This window comes from Apiospora phragmitis (assembly GCF_038363925.1).
Source record: "Apiospora phragmitis strain CBS 135458 chromosome Unknown utg000006l:1.0-5683423.0:1.0-5690449.0, whole genome shotgun sequence".
NCBI classification, from domain to species: Eukaryota; Fungi; Ascomycota; class Sordariomycetes; order Amphisphaeriales; family Apiosporaceae; genus Apiospora; species Apiospora phragmitis.
This window is the reverse complement of record NW_027117404.1, coordinates 2,405,027-2,420,169: the sequence shown is the minus strand read 5'-3', so window position 1 is coordinate 2,420,169 and position 15,143 is coordinate 2,405,027. Positions and strand designations below refer to the sequence as shown.

Sequence of the window (15,143 nt, the reverse complement as noted above, 5' to 3'; positions counted from 1 at the left end):
CACGCCTCATGCATAACCGGATTACTCACAAAGGATTGCTTCTCCCAAGATTTCCTCTGACGGTATTCGATCCCACTGGGCTCGTCCTTGGACCTTGAGTTCACTGCAGAATCATCACGCGATTCCCCAGCTGCAATTCTTCAGAGAGCTGGCGGTTGGACTCAGGAGTAGTAACCCAGCTTTGCTGAGTCTGATCACTCGAATCCGTTGGGGCAGCCTCAAACTGGGATCGTGTTATCCCACGGGCTTTGGGTCTTGAACCTTGGTCTAAGGCCCGCTGCTCTGCTGAACCTTGCACCGAGCCAAGAGAGGTGCCAGATGGATTTCCCAGCACTCTTGCTAGGTATCAAGCGCCTTGTAATTCCTCATGTGTTCACCTTTCAGCCAATGATGACACTCTTGTAATCCCAATCTTCACGCGATCAGTTTCCTAGGCGAATAAGCGGTCATTAGGGGCTGAGTTCCCTTCGAAGTTGGACTCTTGCGTTCAGAGCCAGCTCGAGTATTGCGAATCGACTGGTTATTCGGAGCTGGGTTATCGTTTCGAAATCGTATTAGGCGGCCATAATTGGTTGGATAGGAATTGAACTCAAGCATGCCATGTGACTATATCTCATTCCGTTTAACTCCCAGCTGAAGTGACGTCTAGAGTACATTACGGGGCACGTGCAACAAACTAGCAATCGATATGCTTGCTCTCTTGGAAGTTGATTTACCTGATCCTGGTTCGGATAAATTCAGCTCCTGTTCCCCAGGGTCCAGTCAAATCGTTTCCTGGTCCTCTCCGAATTGAGCCTCCAAAGCCATCACCAGCTGCTGAAGCATACTGGGCTGCTCCTGTGAGCCGTCCTCTCCAGCCCTGAACCCCCCGCTGGCGAGCTGTAGTTTCCTGAGCTGTTTCGATTGCACGATCTGTGAAGTAATTAGTTGTTCGTCCATGTTCATGGGGAAAGACAGTAACGAAGGCAGGCATGTTGTTCTAGACGGGGTTTCGACTTGCCTCTTCGATAGATCGCTGCATAACGTAACTCACGACGGTCACGGGTTGGTCTTGGTCGATGCGGAGCACACGGCCGATAGCCTGTTGTTCCATGGCGGGATTCCATTGTGGCTCCATGATGTAGATACGATTCGCGACCGTGAAACCGTTGAGACTACAGTCGCCGTTGCCCTTGTCAGCAAATATATGGTGTCTTGTGTTTGTTAGGGATCTCACCCAACACCACCGGTTGAGAACGTCATCATCAAAATACGACAAGAGCTATTCCTCTGGAATTGGTGAAGGGCCTCATTGCGCTTCTTAGCTGACATGTTTCCGTCGACACGAAGGTAGCTTAGACCACGGTTCTCAAGAGCTTGACCGATCATATCCAGGGTCTTCTTCCAAAAGGAGAAGATCAGACTAGTTACCGTCAGTATAGCCAAATCATGTTAAGAGAGCAATCGAACGCTTACCATTTCTTTGACAAGGAATGGGTTTGAACGTCTTCTACCAGAGCTCTCACCTTGGTTGGAAAGTTGCGCTGCGTATTTAGTCCAGCGTCATGAGCTTTTGGCGTAAGTTCAGCAATCCCGTGCTCAAACTTGCAGATGGGGCATCTTGGTGCCAGCAAAGCCGTGAACTCCTCGTGATATTGGGACAGGCAGTCACTGCAGACTAGGTTAGAGCACTGCGTCAATATTCCGCTGTCATATGCGTTCATCATATCACCGAGAGACTCGATGTCAGCCGAGCAATAGAAGCACATGGCCTGTCCAGCCTGTTGCAACTTGGCCAGTATCTCATCAGGTTGAAGAGAGATGACGATTCGCCACTTCCTGCCGCTGAAGTTACTGCTGCTAGACCTGTGTTACAGAACATTCGTAGCCGTAGCAGTGCTTCCATTATCTTGTAATGTGCATGTTTCGAGCTTCTAGACTTATCGACCGTCATCACCGCGTGACGCACTCTGAATTCGACAGTTCGGTAGTTTTCTCGCTCGGCCTGGCTAACCTCGAGTCTGGCGGTTTCGGTACTGTAGCCGGGACCGGAAATGATAGACCTATTGCGCCTCAAACATATTGATGCCAGAAGTTGTTTCAGATTATCATAGCCATGCTCCAAACTGCCCTGACGAAGGACTCTTGTGATATGCTTATTGAATACTGCAGGGTTCTCCAAGGGACTTTTAAAAACTTCACAATCGATCCTAGGTCGTCCAATTTGTTCTGGATCAGGGTGCTAGTCAGACACTATCGCATACGGGTTCTGAGTCCATTCACATTGCGAATGTGGTGGGCTATTTATATTAGTGACGTAAGCATCTCTGTGACATCAAAGACAACTTGCCTTCATCCAAGACGATCCGATACCAATTGTATCGATATAAGATGGAGTCGCGTTTCCCGTACTCTACCATAATGGTGCCATAAGTGGTGAGTACAAGTTCGACCTCGCTCAGCTTTGTTCCAAGTTCCTGTCTACCTTGGCCATGATAAGCTTCAAAATTGATAGCCCCGAGGTAGATGTGCCTACTAAGTAAGAATATCGCTTTTTCCATGATACCGATAGCATTTGCGAGGGTGACTTACCTCGTAATCTCGTCTCTCCAAGTAGTTAGTAGGACTGATGAAGGCCGTTAGCTTAGACTCCTGCTTGACGCCATACCCATATCCTGCCTACGTTCTGATGGAACTACAACTAGCGTAGCCCTTGCCCGGCTCTCATCCTGTTTCACGAATGCTTCGGCGTTCGGTAAAGTACTGGTAATCGTGGCAAGAGTAGTTAAGGTCTTGCCCAGACCGGCGTCATCGGCAATGCGGCCACCTTGGCAGTCTGGAGCTGTCCGACACTTCGCGCCAGTGATTACATGCTCGAATTTGTACCGTATCATATCAGTGCCTTAGCCAATAGGGAACCCAAGCAGACAATAACTTACACCGGAAGACCGTCATCTGAAGTGTGGGTGGCCCACAAACCACGGCAAGACTGACTAACGCCAGACTCACGCCTAAGCATGAAATCGACAGCAACCTTCTGATGCCTGTGTTAATGTGAGCATTCTGGCATATGATGGGACTATATAACCTCATTTCGCTTACCCCTTTAGCGGAGTTCGGATGCGTCCATCAATATGCGCTTCTTGCAAGTAGTCATGTCCTGGGACATGCTTGTAAAACTCATCTATATTGAGGATTAGGTCGACCAAGCCAGGCCCTGAGAGATCATATGTTGATCCATGGGCACTGCACTCTGTGACCTCGTCGCGCATGTGCCTGGACACTTCCTCGGCGTATCCAGCACCTTGTAGTAGCTCTGGGATGTGTAACGAATGTGGATTAAAATAGGGGTGAACATTGAGGTTTTCATGGGGCTGTTGAAGAAAAAGGTGGTTCTGCGCAAGGAGTCGCGCAGCCTCATCCGCAACGTCATGACGGCCTATCACTAATAGTACGACCTGCAGTCGGATGTTTGATGTATCCTTCCGTCCCGTCCTCGCTGTGCGACGTTCATTAAGTCATGCTCGCCACTCCCTAGCTTGTGCGAACGCTTGGAATTGCAAGCCCTCCAAACCCCATAGCTCAACTACTGCATGCGAGACACGCCTGTTGAGGATACATACAGCCTGGCCAGACTCGGTGCTCAGATATGCGCATTCCTCTTGAACACACACTGATAGTGGTTCCCAGCCTGGATGGCCGGGTTTGTCGCTGTCTTGGCTTGTATGAAGGGTTCTCTCTTTAGGAGTCCACCTAAACAGCGTCACGACATCTGGAAGCTGATGTCGTGAGTAATTAGCAGCGTGGCATTGTTTTTCTCATTCCCGGATATGCCGGCGGTTACTCACCATGCCCAAACATACCTCACCGCCTGGTAGTTCTGAGACAGCCTCCTGCGCGAAAGAGTCACCATAGCCGGGCGCTATAGGAGCAAGTGTGAATGCTTCAAGGGGGTCTTTTGCGTGTTCAGTCGTTAGGTTGCTCTGTTGATAATTGTAGTCGCTTGGCGGAAAAGTAGCTTGTTCCTGCGATTCACAGCGTTCTGTCACAAAAGGAGTAAAGTCCATGCTGCTCTTGGTGCTGGCGGGAGAGTCAGGCGCTAGCTAAAGGTTAGGGGTTGTTACTTCCCACGGGGAGTGTGAGGGGTTGCTCTTGCTGCAACCAAACCTCATCACTACATACATCCTCTATTAAATGCACTATATCAACGGCAAGAGCGATCAACCAAAAGCAAATAGACTCGTCGTCGCCGGGCAGAGTCTCTCAAGTACATGATCTATGTACACCTACATATTCAAGCCACCACTTTCGTGTTTGCCCGTGCATGGGGTCGCTCAAGTGGCTGTATATGTAAAAACTTCCAAGGTTCTTCCAAGGCATACTTGCTATGTACCTATCTGTTGGCACAGCCTCCAGAACCCTCGGCTTCGGTCAGCATGCACTGCCTCTTACACACCCTTCCGGATGGCTGCCCCCGACACTTCGAAAAAGGGCTCCGATCGCCTGCTCAGCGTGACAATAATGATCCAGCCTGTTGGTGCAATGCGACCACGATGTCTTGCACCTAGAACCATCATTGTCTGGTGTTAGAGTATATCGAGAAAGCATCAAGATGTCCCAAGACGCGCTAAAGAGGGAATTTGACCGAGCAATTGCTGAGTTCAAGCACGGCTCTGGACTTAGTAGGGAGCAACTGGATCAATTTCAGTTCAGCAGCTTCGATGACCTGCTGCAGACAATGGGTGGCATCCAGCGCAAACATGCCCAAGACAAACGATGGAGGTACATGCGCCGACTAGACCCATTCCTCAAGTCAATGAAAGAGTACGAAAAAGTGATTGAAGTATTTCTCAACGCATCCGACATATTGGCCTTCGTTTGGGTGAGCCGGTCGTCCTAACGGTCCATAGAGCCGCACGGGTTTGCTGACAATTGGCCCTATAGGGGCCACTCAAGTTCATTTTGACGGTCGGTCAGCTCCCAGGAACAAACCATTAGAAGCCTACTGACTTGTCAAGATCACATCGAGCGTTGTTGATGCTTTTGATGCCTTCCTCAATGTCTATCAGGAGAGTCTTCCTCTACTCTCGTCGTACAAGAGTCTGTTCTCGGACAACAGCCACATGCAGACACTCCTTGTGACCATATTCAAAGACATTCTTGCTATCCACAAGGAAGCCGTCATCTTCTTGAAGAAGAAATATGCGTCAACTCCCCTTGTACGGTCTAAGAATGCTACTTTCTTCTGACATTTTTCTTTTACAGTCTGGCAGCAGCTATTCCAAGGAGTCTGGAAAGGTTTCGAGGTTTGTGTCAAGGAACTTAAAAGAGCTTTCTCTCAGCACAGGCATTTGATAGAAAACCGCGCCTCCTTGATTGAATTCGAAGAGGTGCAAAGAATTCGACAGCTGACTGAAGATGCACTCGCTCAAGCTGCGCAGGCAAATGTCGATCGACAACACCGTGAGATGCTTTAATGGCTAGGGTCGAGGCTTCCTTGGGAGAGACACAAGCGTCATTGCCGTGCTAGGGAGGAAGATTCTGCTGCAGGCAAATGGCTCCTTGACGATGACAGATTCCAAAGGTGGTCTGACAAGGATTACTGTGCTACTCCCCCTGCTATGGCTGAATGGAAAACCAGGAGCAGGTGAGTCGGCTCACCATAACCTCTTATACTGGTTTCCACGATTTCATCTCTATTCAGTGCTTCGTTAACCCAATGTTGAAGGGAAATCCGTCTTGGCCTCAGTCGTTGCTGATCAAAATCGCGCCATACCAGACGTTTCCGTAGGACTCTTTTACTGTGTACAATCCGATCCTCAAAGCAACACATTCATCTCTGTTGCTAAATCCTTCTTGGCGCAAATGCTTACGCAAGATACAACTCTCCTTCCACTTGTCTACGAGAATATGAGAACAGAGAACGGCGAGGCTGTTCTCAAAAAAACCGATAATACTAAGATGCTACTGGATCTGGCTCTGCGATGTCGTAAAACCTATCTCATAATTGATGGGATTGATGAATGTGAGAGGGACGAGCGCAAGAAGATTTGCTCTTGGTTTAGCAACATAGTTGACTCACTCGGACGGACACAGGCTGATGAGATTCGCTGCATTTTCGTATCTCAAGATGATGGAATTGCTAGAAAGGATCTATCAGGACTGTCAGCTATCAGCATCACGACGGAGAATACTGAACGAGACATCCATATCTATTCGACTGAATGGCAGGCAAAGATTGAGCAAAAGTTCGGCACCTTTCAAGAGTACGAGCTGAATATTGCCAAAGTAGTCACAGCAAAATCTCAAGGTACGTGTGAGAGCAGACTCCAATCTACTTCTCTGCCAACGTGGGACTTATTAGATTGCGAATTGATTTCCAGGCATGTTCATTTATGCGAAGTGTGTTCTCCCAGAGCTGTACCACCAGGCCTCGAGAGAACAACTTTTGAGTCATTGGAGGTCCGACCATTTCCCCAATGACCTTAACGAGGTGTACCTCAGAATCCTGCAGCGCATCAAAGAAGGTCTTCCAACCGCCACTATCGAAACGATTGAGCAGCTCTTGGGATGGATCTGCTGCGCGAAAAGGCCGCTTGAATGGTATGAGATTCAAGTGGCAGCATCCGTTGATCTGCACAGCGATCACGTCGTCGCAGAGGGCGACGATTGGTAGACACTGCCAAGGATCTTTGTGCATCATTCGTCGAAGTACATCCCGACCAAACAGTCGAGCTTGTACACAGCACCGTGAGGGAGTAGGTCAAAGTCGTTCCTATCTGAATTTGCATTCATATGAAACTAACACTCTGTCACCAGATTTCTCAAGAATGATAACATCTTTTGCATATCGGAGGCTGAGAAAAGCCTAACTTTGATCAGCATTGCCTATTTGTGCACCGAATTAATTGACCGAGAGGTTGATGAGGCAGTGCTGGAGGCAGCGCTTTTGGCCGGATCTTACGGGTTCCTCGAATACACCAGCGTTTGCTGGGTACCCCACCTTCTCAGCTGGCTGCAGGATAGCCCAACTGATGAGGACATGCTGGATTTGGCTGAGAGCCTCGAGGCTGTTTTGGACAGTCACTTCTTAGAGCAAGAGCAAAACATTATGGTCCCTCAAAAACCGTTGAAGGCCCTGAGCCCCTTGGAGGACTTCGATATTTACACCTCAATCGCGCAGGTTGTGGTTTGGATGCGCAAGCAAATTATGGGTTTTCATTGCGGCTCAGAGGCCGAGGATCTCTTGGACTTCCCCCAAGTCATCTCTAAATTCAGATCGTCTCTGGAGATGTACTTCTTTCTGAATGACGAGGATGCCGCCCAAGCAAGTCTTGGTAAATTATATGGCAACAACTGGTTCAAGTGCCCCAGGATGTCCTGCCGGTACTTCCACCACGGCTTCGCAAACCGCGACTTGCGAGACCAACATATTGCTCGCCATGAACGTGCGTACCTATGCACAATCGAAGGTTGTATCACTGCGACTTTGGGGTGCGCGACGCGGGCTGAACTGCAAAAGCACATGTTGGAGAGCCACGGCATCATAGGTGAGGAAGACAGCTTCCGAAGCATGCCCAATCCGGACCGGACACAAGGCCCAAAGCTGCACGTCCAGCCAAATTTCAATGCTCACAGTGCCCTAAAAGTTTTACTCGGCCTGCGAACCTGCAGAGCCATGAGAGAAGCCACCGGAATGAACGCCCTTTTGCGTGCGACACTTGCGGGATGACATTCGTAAGGCAACATGACAAGAAGCGACACGAAGAGACCCGGCATGCTGGAGAGAGGAGATTCATTTGTTATGGATATCTTCGGAACGGTAGCGCATGGGGTTGCCAAAAAACCTTCGTCCGTGCCGACGTTCTGAATGACCATCACAAATCGCAAAGTGGTAGGTCCTGTATTCGGGCGCTCCTCGAAGAAAAGAAGGCGGAGATGGGCGACATCCCAGAAGATGAGATTCTGGCGCAGATTGCCCGGTTTGAACCTACCCATAAGCGAGTCGATACCCTGGCGACCTTGAGGTCATCCACCTCTTTGGGGTCTGAGGATGACGAGTTCGCAGAATTAGATTTGGAACGAAGTGATACATTCCAGCCGGAAAGCGTTGAAAGCTCAAGCCAAAAACGAGGCCCAGACGATAGTGGTTCCGAAGAGTTGGCAGAGCTCCATAGGGCCAAAAGGTTTCAGTTCAAGAGCTCCTACATTCGTCACTCGGCCACACAAAGGAGAGGAGACAACAGTAGTAGTGACTAGGGAATAGCCAGGCTAGAGGTGTAAAGATAATGATGTCAGATATTCGAATGTCACCATTCAGTGAGAACTTGAAGAACTCTCGGTCTATTCCACAGCTCACTAGCTCTACACACATACGAATGAAGCTGCAATCAGTCCTGCTGGGCGAATGCCTTAAGAGGCGTCCGACGTGAGCTAGTCAAGACTAATAGATGGACATCGCCTCGCAAATTCAAGGTCTCCCTGGATTGATAGAAGAATCCTGAGTATATAGTACTACTTCGATTTGCTTTACGGATGGTCAGTAGGTAGTACTACATAAATTTGGATTTGCTGTTTAATAATTCACCAATGACCATGGAAATTCTGCTCCCCGCATCTTTTAGATCAACTCCCTACATTCGTTTTTTAGATAGAGTTTTAAGGTTAATCTAGCGCCAGCTTCACTGGGACCACAGTGGGTCAGCGGCTTCTTTGGTGCATAGAAATGCCCAATTACAGTGAGTTTTCTCAGAGCCCTCTATGTTTTTCGACTGCAAATTCGCCGGCTGTGACAGCTTTTGGCCCCCAAAGACAGCAGAAGTTGCCTGCATGACACCGCGCTGCCTCCCTTCTTCATTCACCCACATACGCAAAAGTGATTGGCCAGGAGTCACCGCAAAAGTCCGACTAGGACTTTACGTTGTACTTGCGGCCTCCATTCCAGTCTCCCCTCGATCATGTCTTTTCAGCTGTGGCCAAAGCCCTTGAATCATCTCAAGGTCGCTATTAGTGTTTTATTTTTCTTTAACTGGTAATTAAGCAGTGGAACTTGCTAGCAGTTCAATGCCGTCCTAGCAGTAAATGGATTTTGGAGTACTTGCGATGACTTGCAATGAGGCCATCGCGCAAGTTATGGGCGGTCATTCTTCATCAATCACCTCTTGAAGTCGAACCTGTTGAGGAGACTGGTTTTCCAGATCACCTTAAGAGTGCATGCCACAGAGCTGGAAAAGGAGGTATGTATAGACTTCTGCGTACTATGTCTGTTTAAGAAAAGCCATGGAATGTCTTAGGTTTGGAGGCGGTTCAGTTGGGCATGCGCACTTGTAGTGCTTGGGTAGATCGATGTTCCAGCCATCCATCACTCCGTGTGTGTGTAGCAGCGGCCTGTGGGACAGGTCAATCAGGTGTATCTTTGAGGGAGCTTTGTTCCAATGCTGCAGCTCTAGAGGTGATGCCTGCATACTTGTACATTTCACGTTTTGCTATCGTGTCCGTTAGACGGGACAAAACAGCCCAGTCTACAATGAAGGAAGCATTCATTATTATACAAAGTTAAGCGTACGGAACAAAGGCGCTATAGAAATCATGCGCGTGGGCGGCAGAGTCTGCACTTTAAGAATGCGCTGACGATCAAGACTGAGCTCGCAGAATTGGGACTCGATTTGACCCCAAGCTTCACTCTTCGATGTTGCTGAGCCGTTTTTCCAGTTGATGATGTCATGCATCTAGCCTGTATTTTCTTACCACCCTGGTGTTGATTGCGGATGCCCAGCTCTATCCCCAGTTTCCGATCGAAGCTTACTTGGTATACCGTTTTCTACAAGACAATGCGACCCAGTTGTCCGATTCTGAAGACAAGTTCTTTCTGAAACATGTGGACGATAAGGGTGATCACCTGATGGTTGACGAGGATTTAAATATTACTGGTATCATCGACTGGCAGATGGCGCGTAGCGTTCCGCGGAGGAAGCATTTGCGCTATCCCTCGTATCCGCAGACATGAGAGCTCTTTGCGATGGTACTGTCTCTTTTAGTACAGAAGATATTGCCTTGAGCAATGCCTTGCGCGAGAAAGGGCCAGGGCTGGCAAGCCATACGAAAGATGAGAAGGTGCGAAGGATTTTTCTGGGGCTTGGGGCTTGAGTCCGAGTGGGCTTTTGCGTTACTATTGGCAAATACCATACTTCAGGTTTTCGGGGTTGATCAAGGCTGGGATGAATGGAAAGAGGTAGCATTGAAGCGATATGAGGGCGACGAACGCTTAAAGAAACTTGTTGGGGGGGGTTCTTCTGGGAGTCAACATTGGTGTATCTAGAGCGATCAAGCGATAGTAAAAGACTGGATCCGCAGAATGAAGATTCGATTGTGACAAAAACCGCAGCCCTACGAGTGGTGCTGAGCCGTTTCCCCAGAGCTACTGCAAAGTCAAGTTCCGCTGTGCCAGCAGGTAGCAGCCCTCCATATCATCCGCCAATTGGAACAGCCGATTCGTTCGTCATTGTCTTCGCAAATCTGAAGCGCTTCTTCTTTTGGTTGCTACTGCTGAGCCGGTATAGTCATGCGTCTCAAGGTAGATTCCGGGCGACGTGGGCTTCACGTCTCATGTGCGCAGCCGTTGTCTGCCTCGTTTTCCACCTGGTAGATGAGCCTGGCTGCATACGGAATCAACCACCACTGCCTGTCAGATTGCTTGCACACATCAGCAGAGTTGCAGATCGTCAAGTTCGGTGAGGCGAGAGTGTCCAATCATCAGCGACTTTAAGACTGTATCCCAATGATTGAAGTTTTGATTCGCGTGGTCAGCCCTGGACCTCCACAACGCCGCTGAGCCATTACTAAACTCTTCTTGGACAGTTGGACCCATGTCTAAATGATCTGGGCCAATTAGTTGCTCTCCAAGGCAGTCTGCCCTTGAATCCGAGCTTCGATTTCGTACTTCAGACGGGTACTTGTAATTGTTGCTGAGCCTTCGTTCACGTAAGGCTTTTCACCACGAATCCCGCCCTGGCTAAAACAGTGCCCTATCCTTGGCTGGCCTGCCCGGACTCGACACTGTCATGGTCGGTGGCCTCCTCAACCGATTTCCCTCGCCTTCAGTCAATCAATGCGATGTGTTGGATTGTGAGTCGCTTCCAGTAGTAGTTGTCTTCCATTATGCCGAATCCCCACTTGGACGGATTTTGCCGCATTTCTAAATACATCTCCAGTCTGGGTTTCTGCTGGGGCTGTATCATTTCCATACGGGTTATACCAGGCTGCCTGTGGGCGAAGGTGAACAGGTGTAGCATAGCACACACCCTTGGAGGGCAGCGACGCAGTGTGCCACGCTAAGAGGGACAGCGTCCAACACCTTGGGATAAGCTAGCCAATCTGCATTCGCCCTGCAAGGTAAGTACTTTACTCATCTAGACGATATAGACCTTTATTTGTTCATTCCAACAAGACAGGCTACCTACCACTACGAAGCACCCGAATCCACCGAAGGGGTCTTGGGAGCATAGCCCTCTCTCGTGAGTCTTGGCGCCGTGATACTTACTCGGGCATTGCCAGTCACTGGCGTCTTCAAGGGACACATCACCGTGACTGAACATTCAATTTGCGATGGGGTCTATGCGTCTGAGTTAGTTGCTGAGCCGTTGAACAATATTGTCCCTGCTCTGCTTTTGAGGCCAATATGTGAGCTCTCTACGGAGTACGTACCTGCCCTTGGATATGACACGATTGCCGGTTAGTCACCCGCATTGTTTCAAGTGCCTACTCGAGTTCAAACCTACTGTGACGTTACTGTATACATGTATCCATCAGCTGGTGGTAGTATGCTGTATCCTGTTTATGAGCGTTTCATTAGCCTTGATATTCTCGCCACAGCCTATCATACAAATATTCATTATATCTTAGTCCATGAGTCTAACTCAAAGGCCTCTCATAGGTTAGCAGGCCACATCTTGCCCGCTCTTTACAATGGCAACAGAACCTCCCTGGCAATCCTGCATGTCCTACCCCCATATTCCGAGGTCTACAAGGTTTTGGTTACCTTAAGCTATTGGGGCGCCGGAAGCGGTCGCTGCTATCCATCAGGGGCCCTTTTGCGTTTTCTAAATCCTCCCACAGCAAGCTGAAGCTTGTTAAGTTGCCGGTTCTGCACATTGCTCTGTAAAATATAGTCAGCGATGATCATTTTCTTGATTTGGATGGTATAGCATACGTCCTCGACAGTATCTTTCATGATATAACGAATGATAGTAACTTGGTCAGTTTGTCCCAGTCGTAAAGCTCTACCAAAAGCCTGCTGCTCAACCGACGGGTTCCACTGTGGTTCAAGAAGGTATATGCGTGAGGCTGCGGCAAGATTGAGCCTTCATGCTATGATGTTAGTCATCGAACAGGTCATCCTGATAAAGTGTTCAACCAGCGAACTCACCCAACCGCCCCTGTTCCGAGAGTCATGAGTAGTATATTCGCTTCAGTTGGGGATTGGAATGCATCCAATCTCCGATGCCGCTCGGACAGTGGCAGGCCCCCATGAACAAGGTAATAAGGCAGGCCTCTGCTTTCCAGCAGCTGACAGACAAGCTTGAGTGTTTTGGTCCAGGATGAAAACACGATGCTAAGAAAGCATTAGGTGGATATGAAACATCATATGGCTTGAAATTAGGTACGTACCTTTTATGAATCTGTTGCTTTTCGATGTCTCCCACAAAGGCAAGTAACTTGGTCGGGTATCGTTGGGTTGGTATCGAGGGACGAAGCGGAGTTTCTCCTACCTCCCTTGGTCGGGTCCCCTCAAAAGGAGTTGTTTCCAGAATAGGGTGATCCTTGTTCTGGGTGCACTGAGGGCAATTGGCTTCTCTTGAATATCGATGAACGTAACAGTCACAGCAAGCCAAATGTGAGCATCCGGAAAGCATGTGACCCCCGTCGGTACCGGGTGTATCGTTGATAGTGAAGATCGTACTATCACAGTATACGCATACTGCCTCGTCAATTTGTTGTAGATAGGTAAGAGTCTCATCAGGATCAAGCCCATCACTTGACATGCCGGTTGGGGGCATTCCGTTGTTGCAAAAAAGTCGAAGCTTCAGAAAGGATTGCACCTTGACTGTACTGCCACCTTTGGTACTGTGGCCACTTACCCCCATATCGATCAGCACCTCGTACTTGCGTAGTAGTCCGTTGTATTGGTCTCTCTCGGCCGCTGTGAAGGTAAGTTTCCGGGTTTCCTGTATCGGATCTGCCAGCCCAATGATCTCCTTGGTTCGCCGCATACAAACGGATTCCAAAAGAGTGCGGAGATTTTTGAAACGATACCTGGCACCTCGCTTAGACTGGTTGACAATGAATCTCTGAAAGGTTAAGGCATTCTCAAGGAGCGGGATTCTTAGGAACGCAACTAATGCGCCCAAGTCATCTAGCGAGTTCTGAATTGGTGTTCCGGTGAGGCACCATCGACGCTGAGCTGCCAGGCTTGCAGCAACCTCAAACTGGCGAGTATTTCTGTTTCGAATGTCATGAGCTATACAATGTTAGATAGCCACATTTGACGCCCGATAGCTCTAGTGAACTACTTGCCTTCGTCTAGCACGATTCTAAACCATTCGATAGAACCAAGCATGCTCTTCCCACGACGGATCTCGAATGAGATGGTGGCGTACGTGGTTAAAACGATGTCTGATTGGTATAAGGAGTCGGTATCTTTGAGTCTACCAGGTCCGTGGTATTTTGTATGTCTCAGATACCCAGGAACGTGTGTCTATGGCAATGTTAGCAAGGCACTAAGTTTCCATTAGTTAATTACGATCTGACTTATATAGCTCATTGATCCAGCTGTCTAAGAGCACTGCATTCCATAAATAAATCTTGATGTTACACTCACGTTCTCTCTGTACTAGGTTGTGACTTAGAATGAACTCACATGATGAAGGCGCAATTACCAAAGTAGCCTTTGAACGCTGCTTTTGGTAAGTACCATCAAAGGAGTGGTCAGGCTCCGTCATGAAGGCCGATGCGGAACGATGGTCTTGCCGAGGCCCATCTCATCTGCAAGTATGCCACCCTGGGCCTCGAGAGGCTCTGCACGCCGGGTGCCTGTTATGATATGCTGATAACTTGCCTATTGGTTAGCTCAATCTTTGCGCTTATTTGAACTAAGATCACTTACACAATGTCTCCAGAATCTGTTTCGTGTTCATCCCAAAGATTGAGCTCCGATACAAGATGCTTGGACTCCCTGCGTAGGATAAAGTCGATTGCCTCCTTTTGATGACTTTTATTATATCAGCTGAGCAAATCTTGGATTTCTACACATCCAGGTAGTTAACCACTCACTCTTGGAGTATGGTTTTAACACCTCGGTCAGCAGCGCGCCTTTGCAGTTGTTGAATATGTGTGAGATTGTTGAACATTGTCTCAATTTCAATGTCGCCTCCGGCTATATCTTCAGCCGACTTTCGAAAAATTTGCTCTTCGGAGTATGTTCCTTGAGTCAACCTCAAATCGTATAGTGGCGTTTTCTCAACGTGCCCCCCCCCCCCCGCCTCACATTCTCGAATGTGGAGGAAATGTGGGTTGTAATATGTGATCCCTTCTAGTCCATGGGAAGGTTGTTGAAGCATGAGGCCACCCGATGACAGTACCTTGCCCACGCTGTAAGCCTCGTCACGAACTCCGTACACGTTGATATCCACTTTCAGCGTGGCAGGATGCTTCGCGCTATGAGAGGATATTGCGTGTTTGAAGATACTGTGGTGCACAAATGCTCGCAACTGGACATTGTGATACCCGTATATCTGGTTGATCACCGCACAATTCGTCTTACTGATCAGGGCGAAGATAGTGTCGTAGTGTTCTAAGCCATAGTACGACATTATTGGAGTAACGGCGAAACTGAGTATGTGTCCAGAATTGGCGGTGCTGACAAATGCAGTACGGATCCGCGTTCGTACCTCAGGGATCTACGGTGATACAATTTGTTTGTATAAGTGAGTCTAGGCGTATAGATTGTACTGGTTACTTACACATCCGAGGCAAGTGTTAGGCAGTCGGCCATCTGCGAAGGGATTGAATGGCAGGCCGGTGCTCAGGTTGGTGGGTTGATGATTAGCACCAAGAAGTTCATCTTGCTGAGGCTCAAACGGAGGTTGGTCTGTGGTATTGAAATTGAA

At 48.7% G+C, this 15,143-nt stretch overlaps 3 protein-coding genes across 3 annotated transcripts; 1 reads left to right on the top strand and 2 right to left on the bottom strand.

Annotated features, from left to right (window-relative positions):
• Nucleotides 1–762: 762 nt before the first annotated feature.
• Nucleotides 763–4,046, bottom strand: PG994_006001 (uncharacterized protein; the record flags this gene model as incomplete). Its single annotated transcript, XM_066857410.1, has 10 exons — nucleotides 763–912; nucleotides 1,034–1,154; nucleotides 1,217–1,402; nucleotides 1,456–1,845; nucleotides 2,392–2,464; nucleotides 2,663–2,742; nucleotides 2,919–3,023; nucleotides 3,082–3,478; nucleotides 3,599–3,758; nucleotides 3,843–4,046. The coding sequence occupies 10 exons, from the start codon at nucleotides 4,044–4,046 to the stop codon at nucleotides 763–765; spliced, it is 1,866 nt and encodes a 621-aa protein (XP_066716679.1).
• A 545-nt stretch (nucleotides 4,047–4,591) lies between these two features.
• On the top strand, nucleotides 4,592–8,238 carry PG994_006000 (uncharacterized protein; the record flags this gene model as incomplete). The annotated part of the gene is given in 9 exon segments (XM_066857409.1): nucleotides 4,592–4,861; nucleotides 4,998–5,198; nucleotides 5,256–5,442; nucleotides 5,471–5,626; nucleotides 5,708–6,289; nucleotides 6,363–6,651; nucleotides 6,667–6,729; nucleotides 6,799–7,591; nucleotides 7,618–8,238. 9 exon segments carry the CDS (start codon nucleotides 4,592–4,594, stop codon nucleotides 8,236–8,238), a joined length of 3,162 nt encoding a protein of 1,053 aa, XP_066716678.1.
• A 3,811-nt stretch (nucleotides 8,239–12,049) lies between these two features.
• Nucleotides 12,050–15,122, bottom strand: PG994_005999 (uncharacterized protein; the record flags this gene model as incomplete). Its single annotated transcript, XM_066857408.1, has 6 exons — nucleotides 12,050–12,133; nucleotides 12,188–12,338; nucleotides 12,646–13,495; nucleotides 14,141–14,279; nucleotides 14,328–14,933; nucleotides 14,997–15,122. Coding segments are annotated over 6 exons (1,956 nt in total), but the record flags the coding sequence as incomplete, so codon positions are not given.
• Between the last annotated feature and the right edge of the window lie 21 nt (nucleotides 15,123–15,143).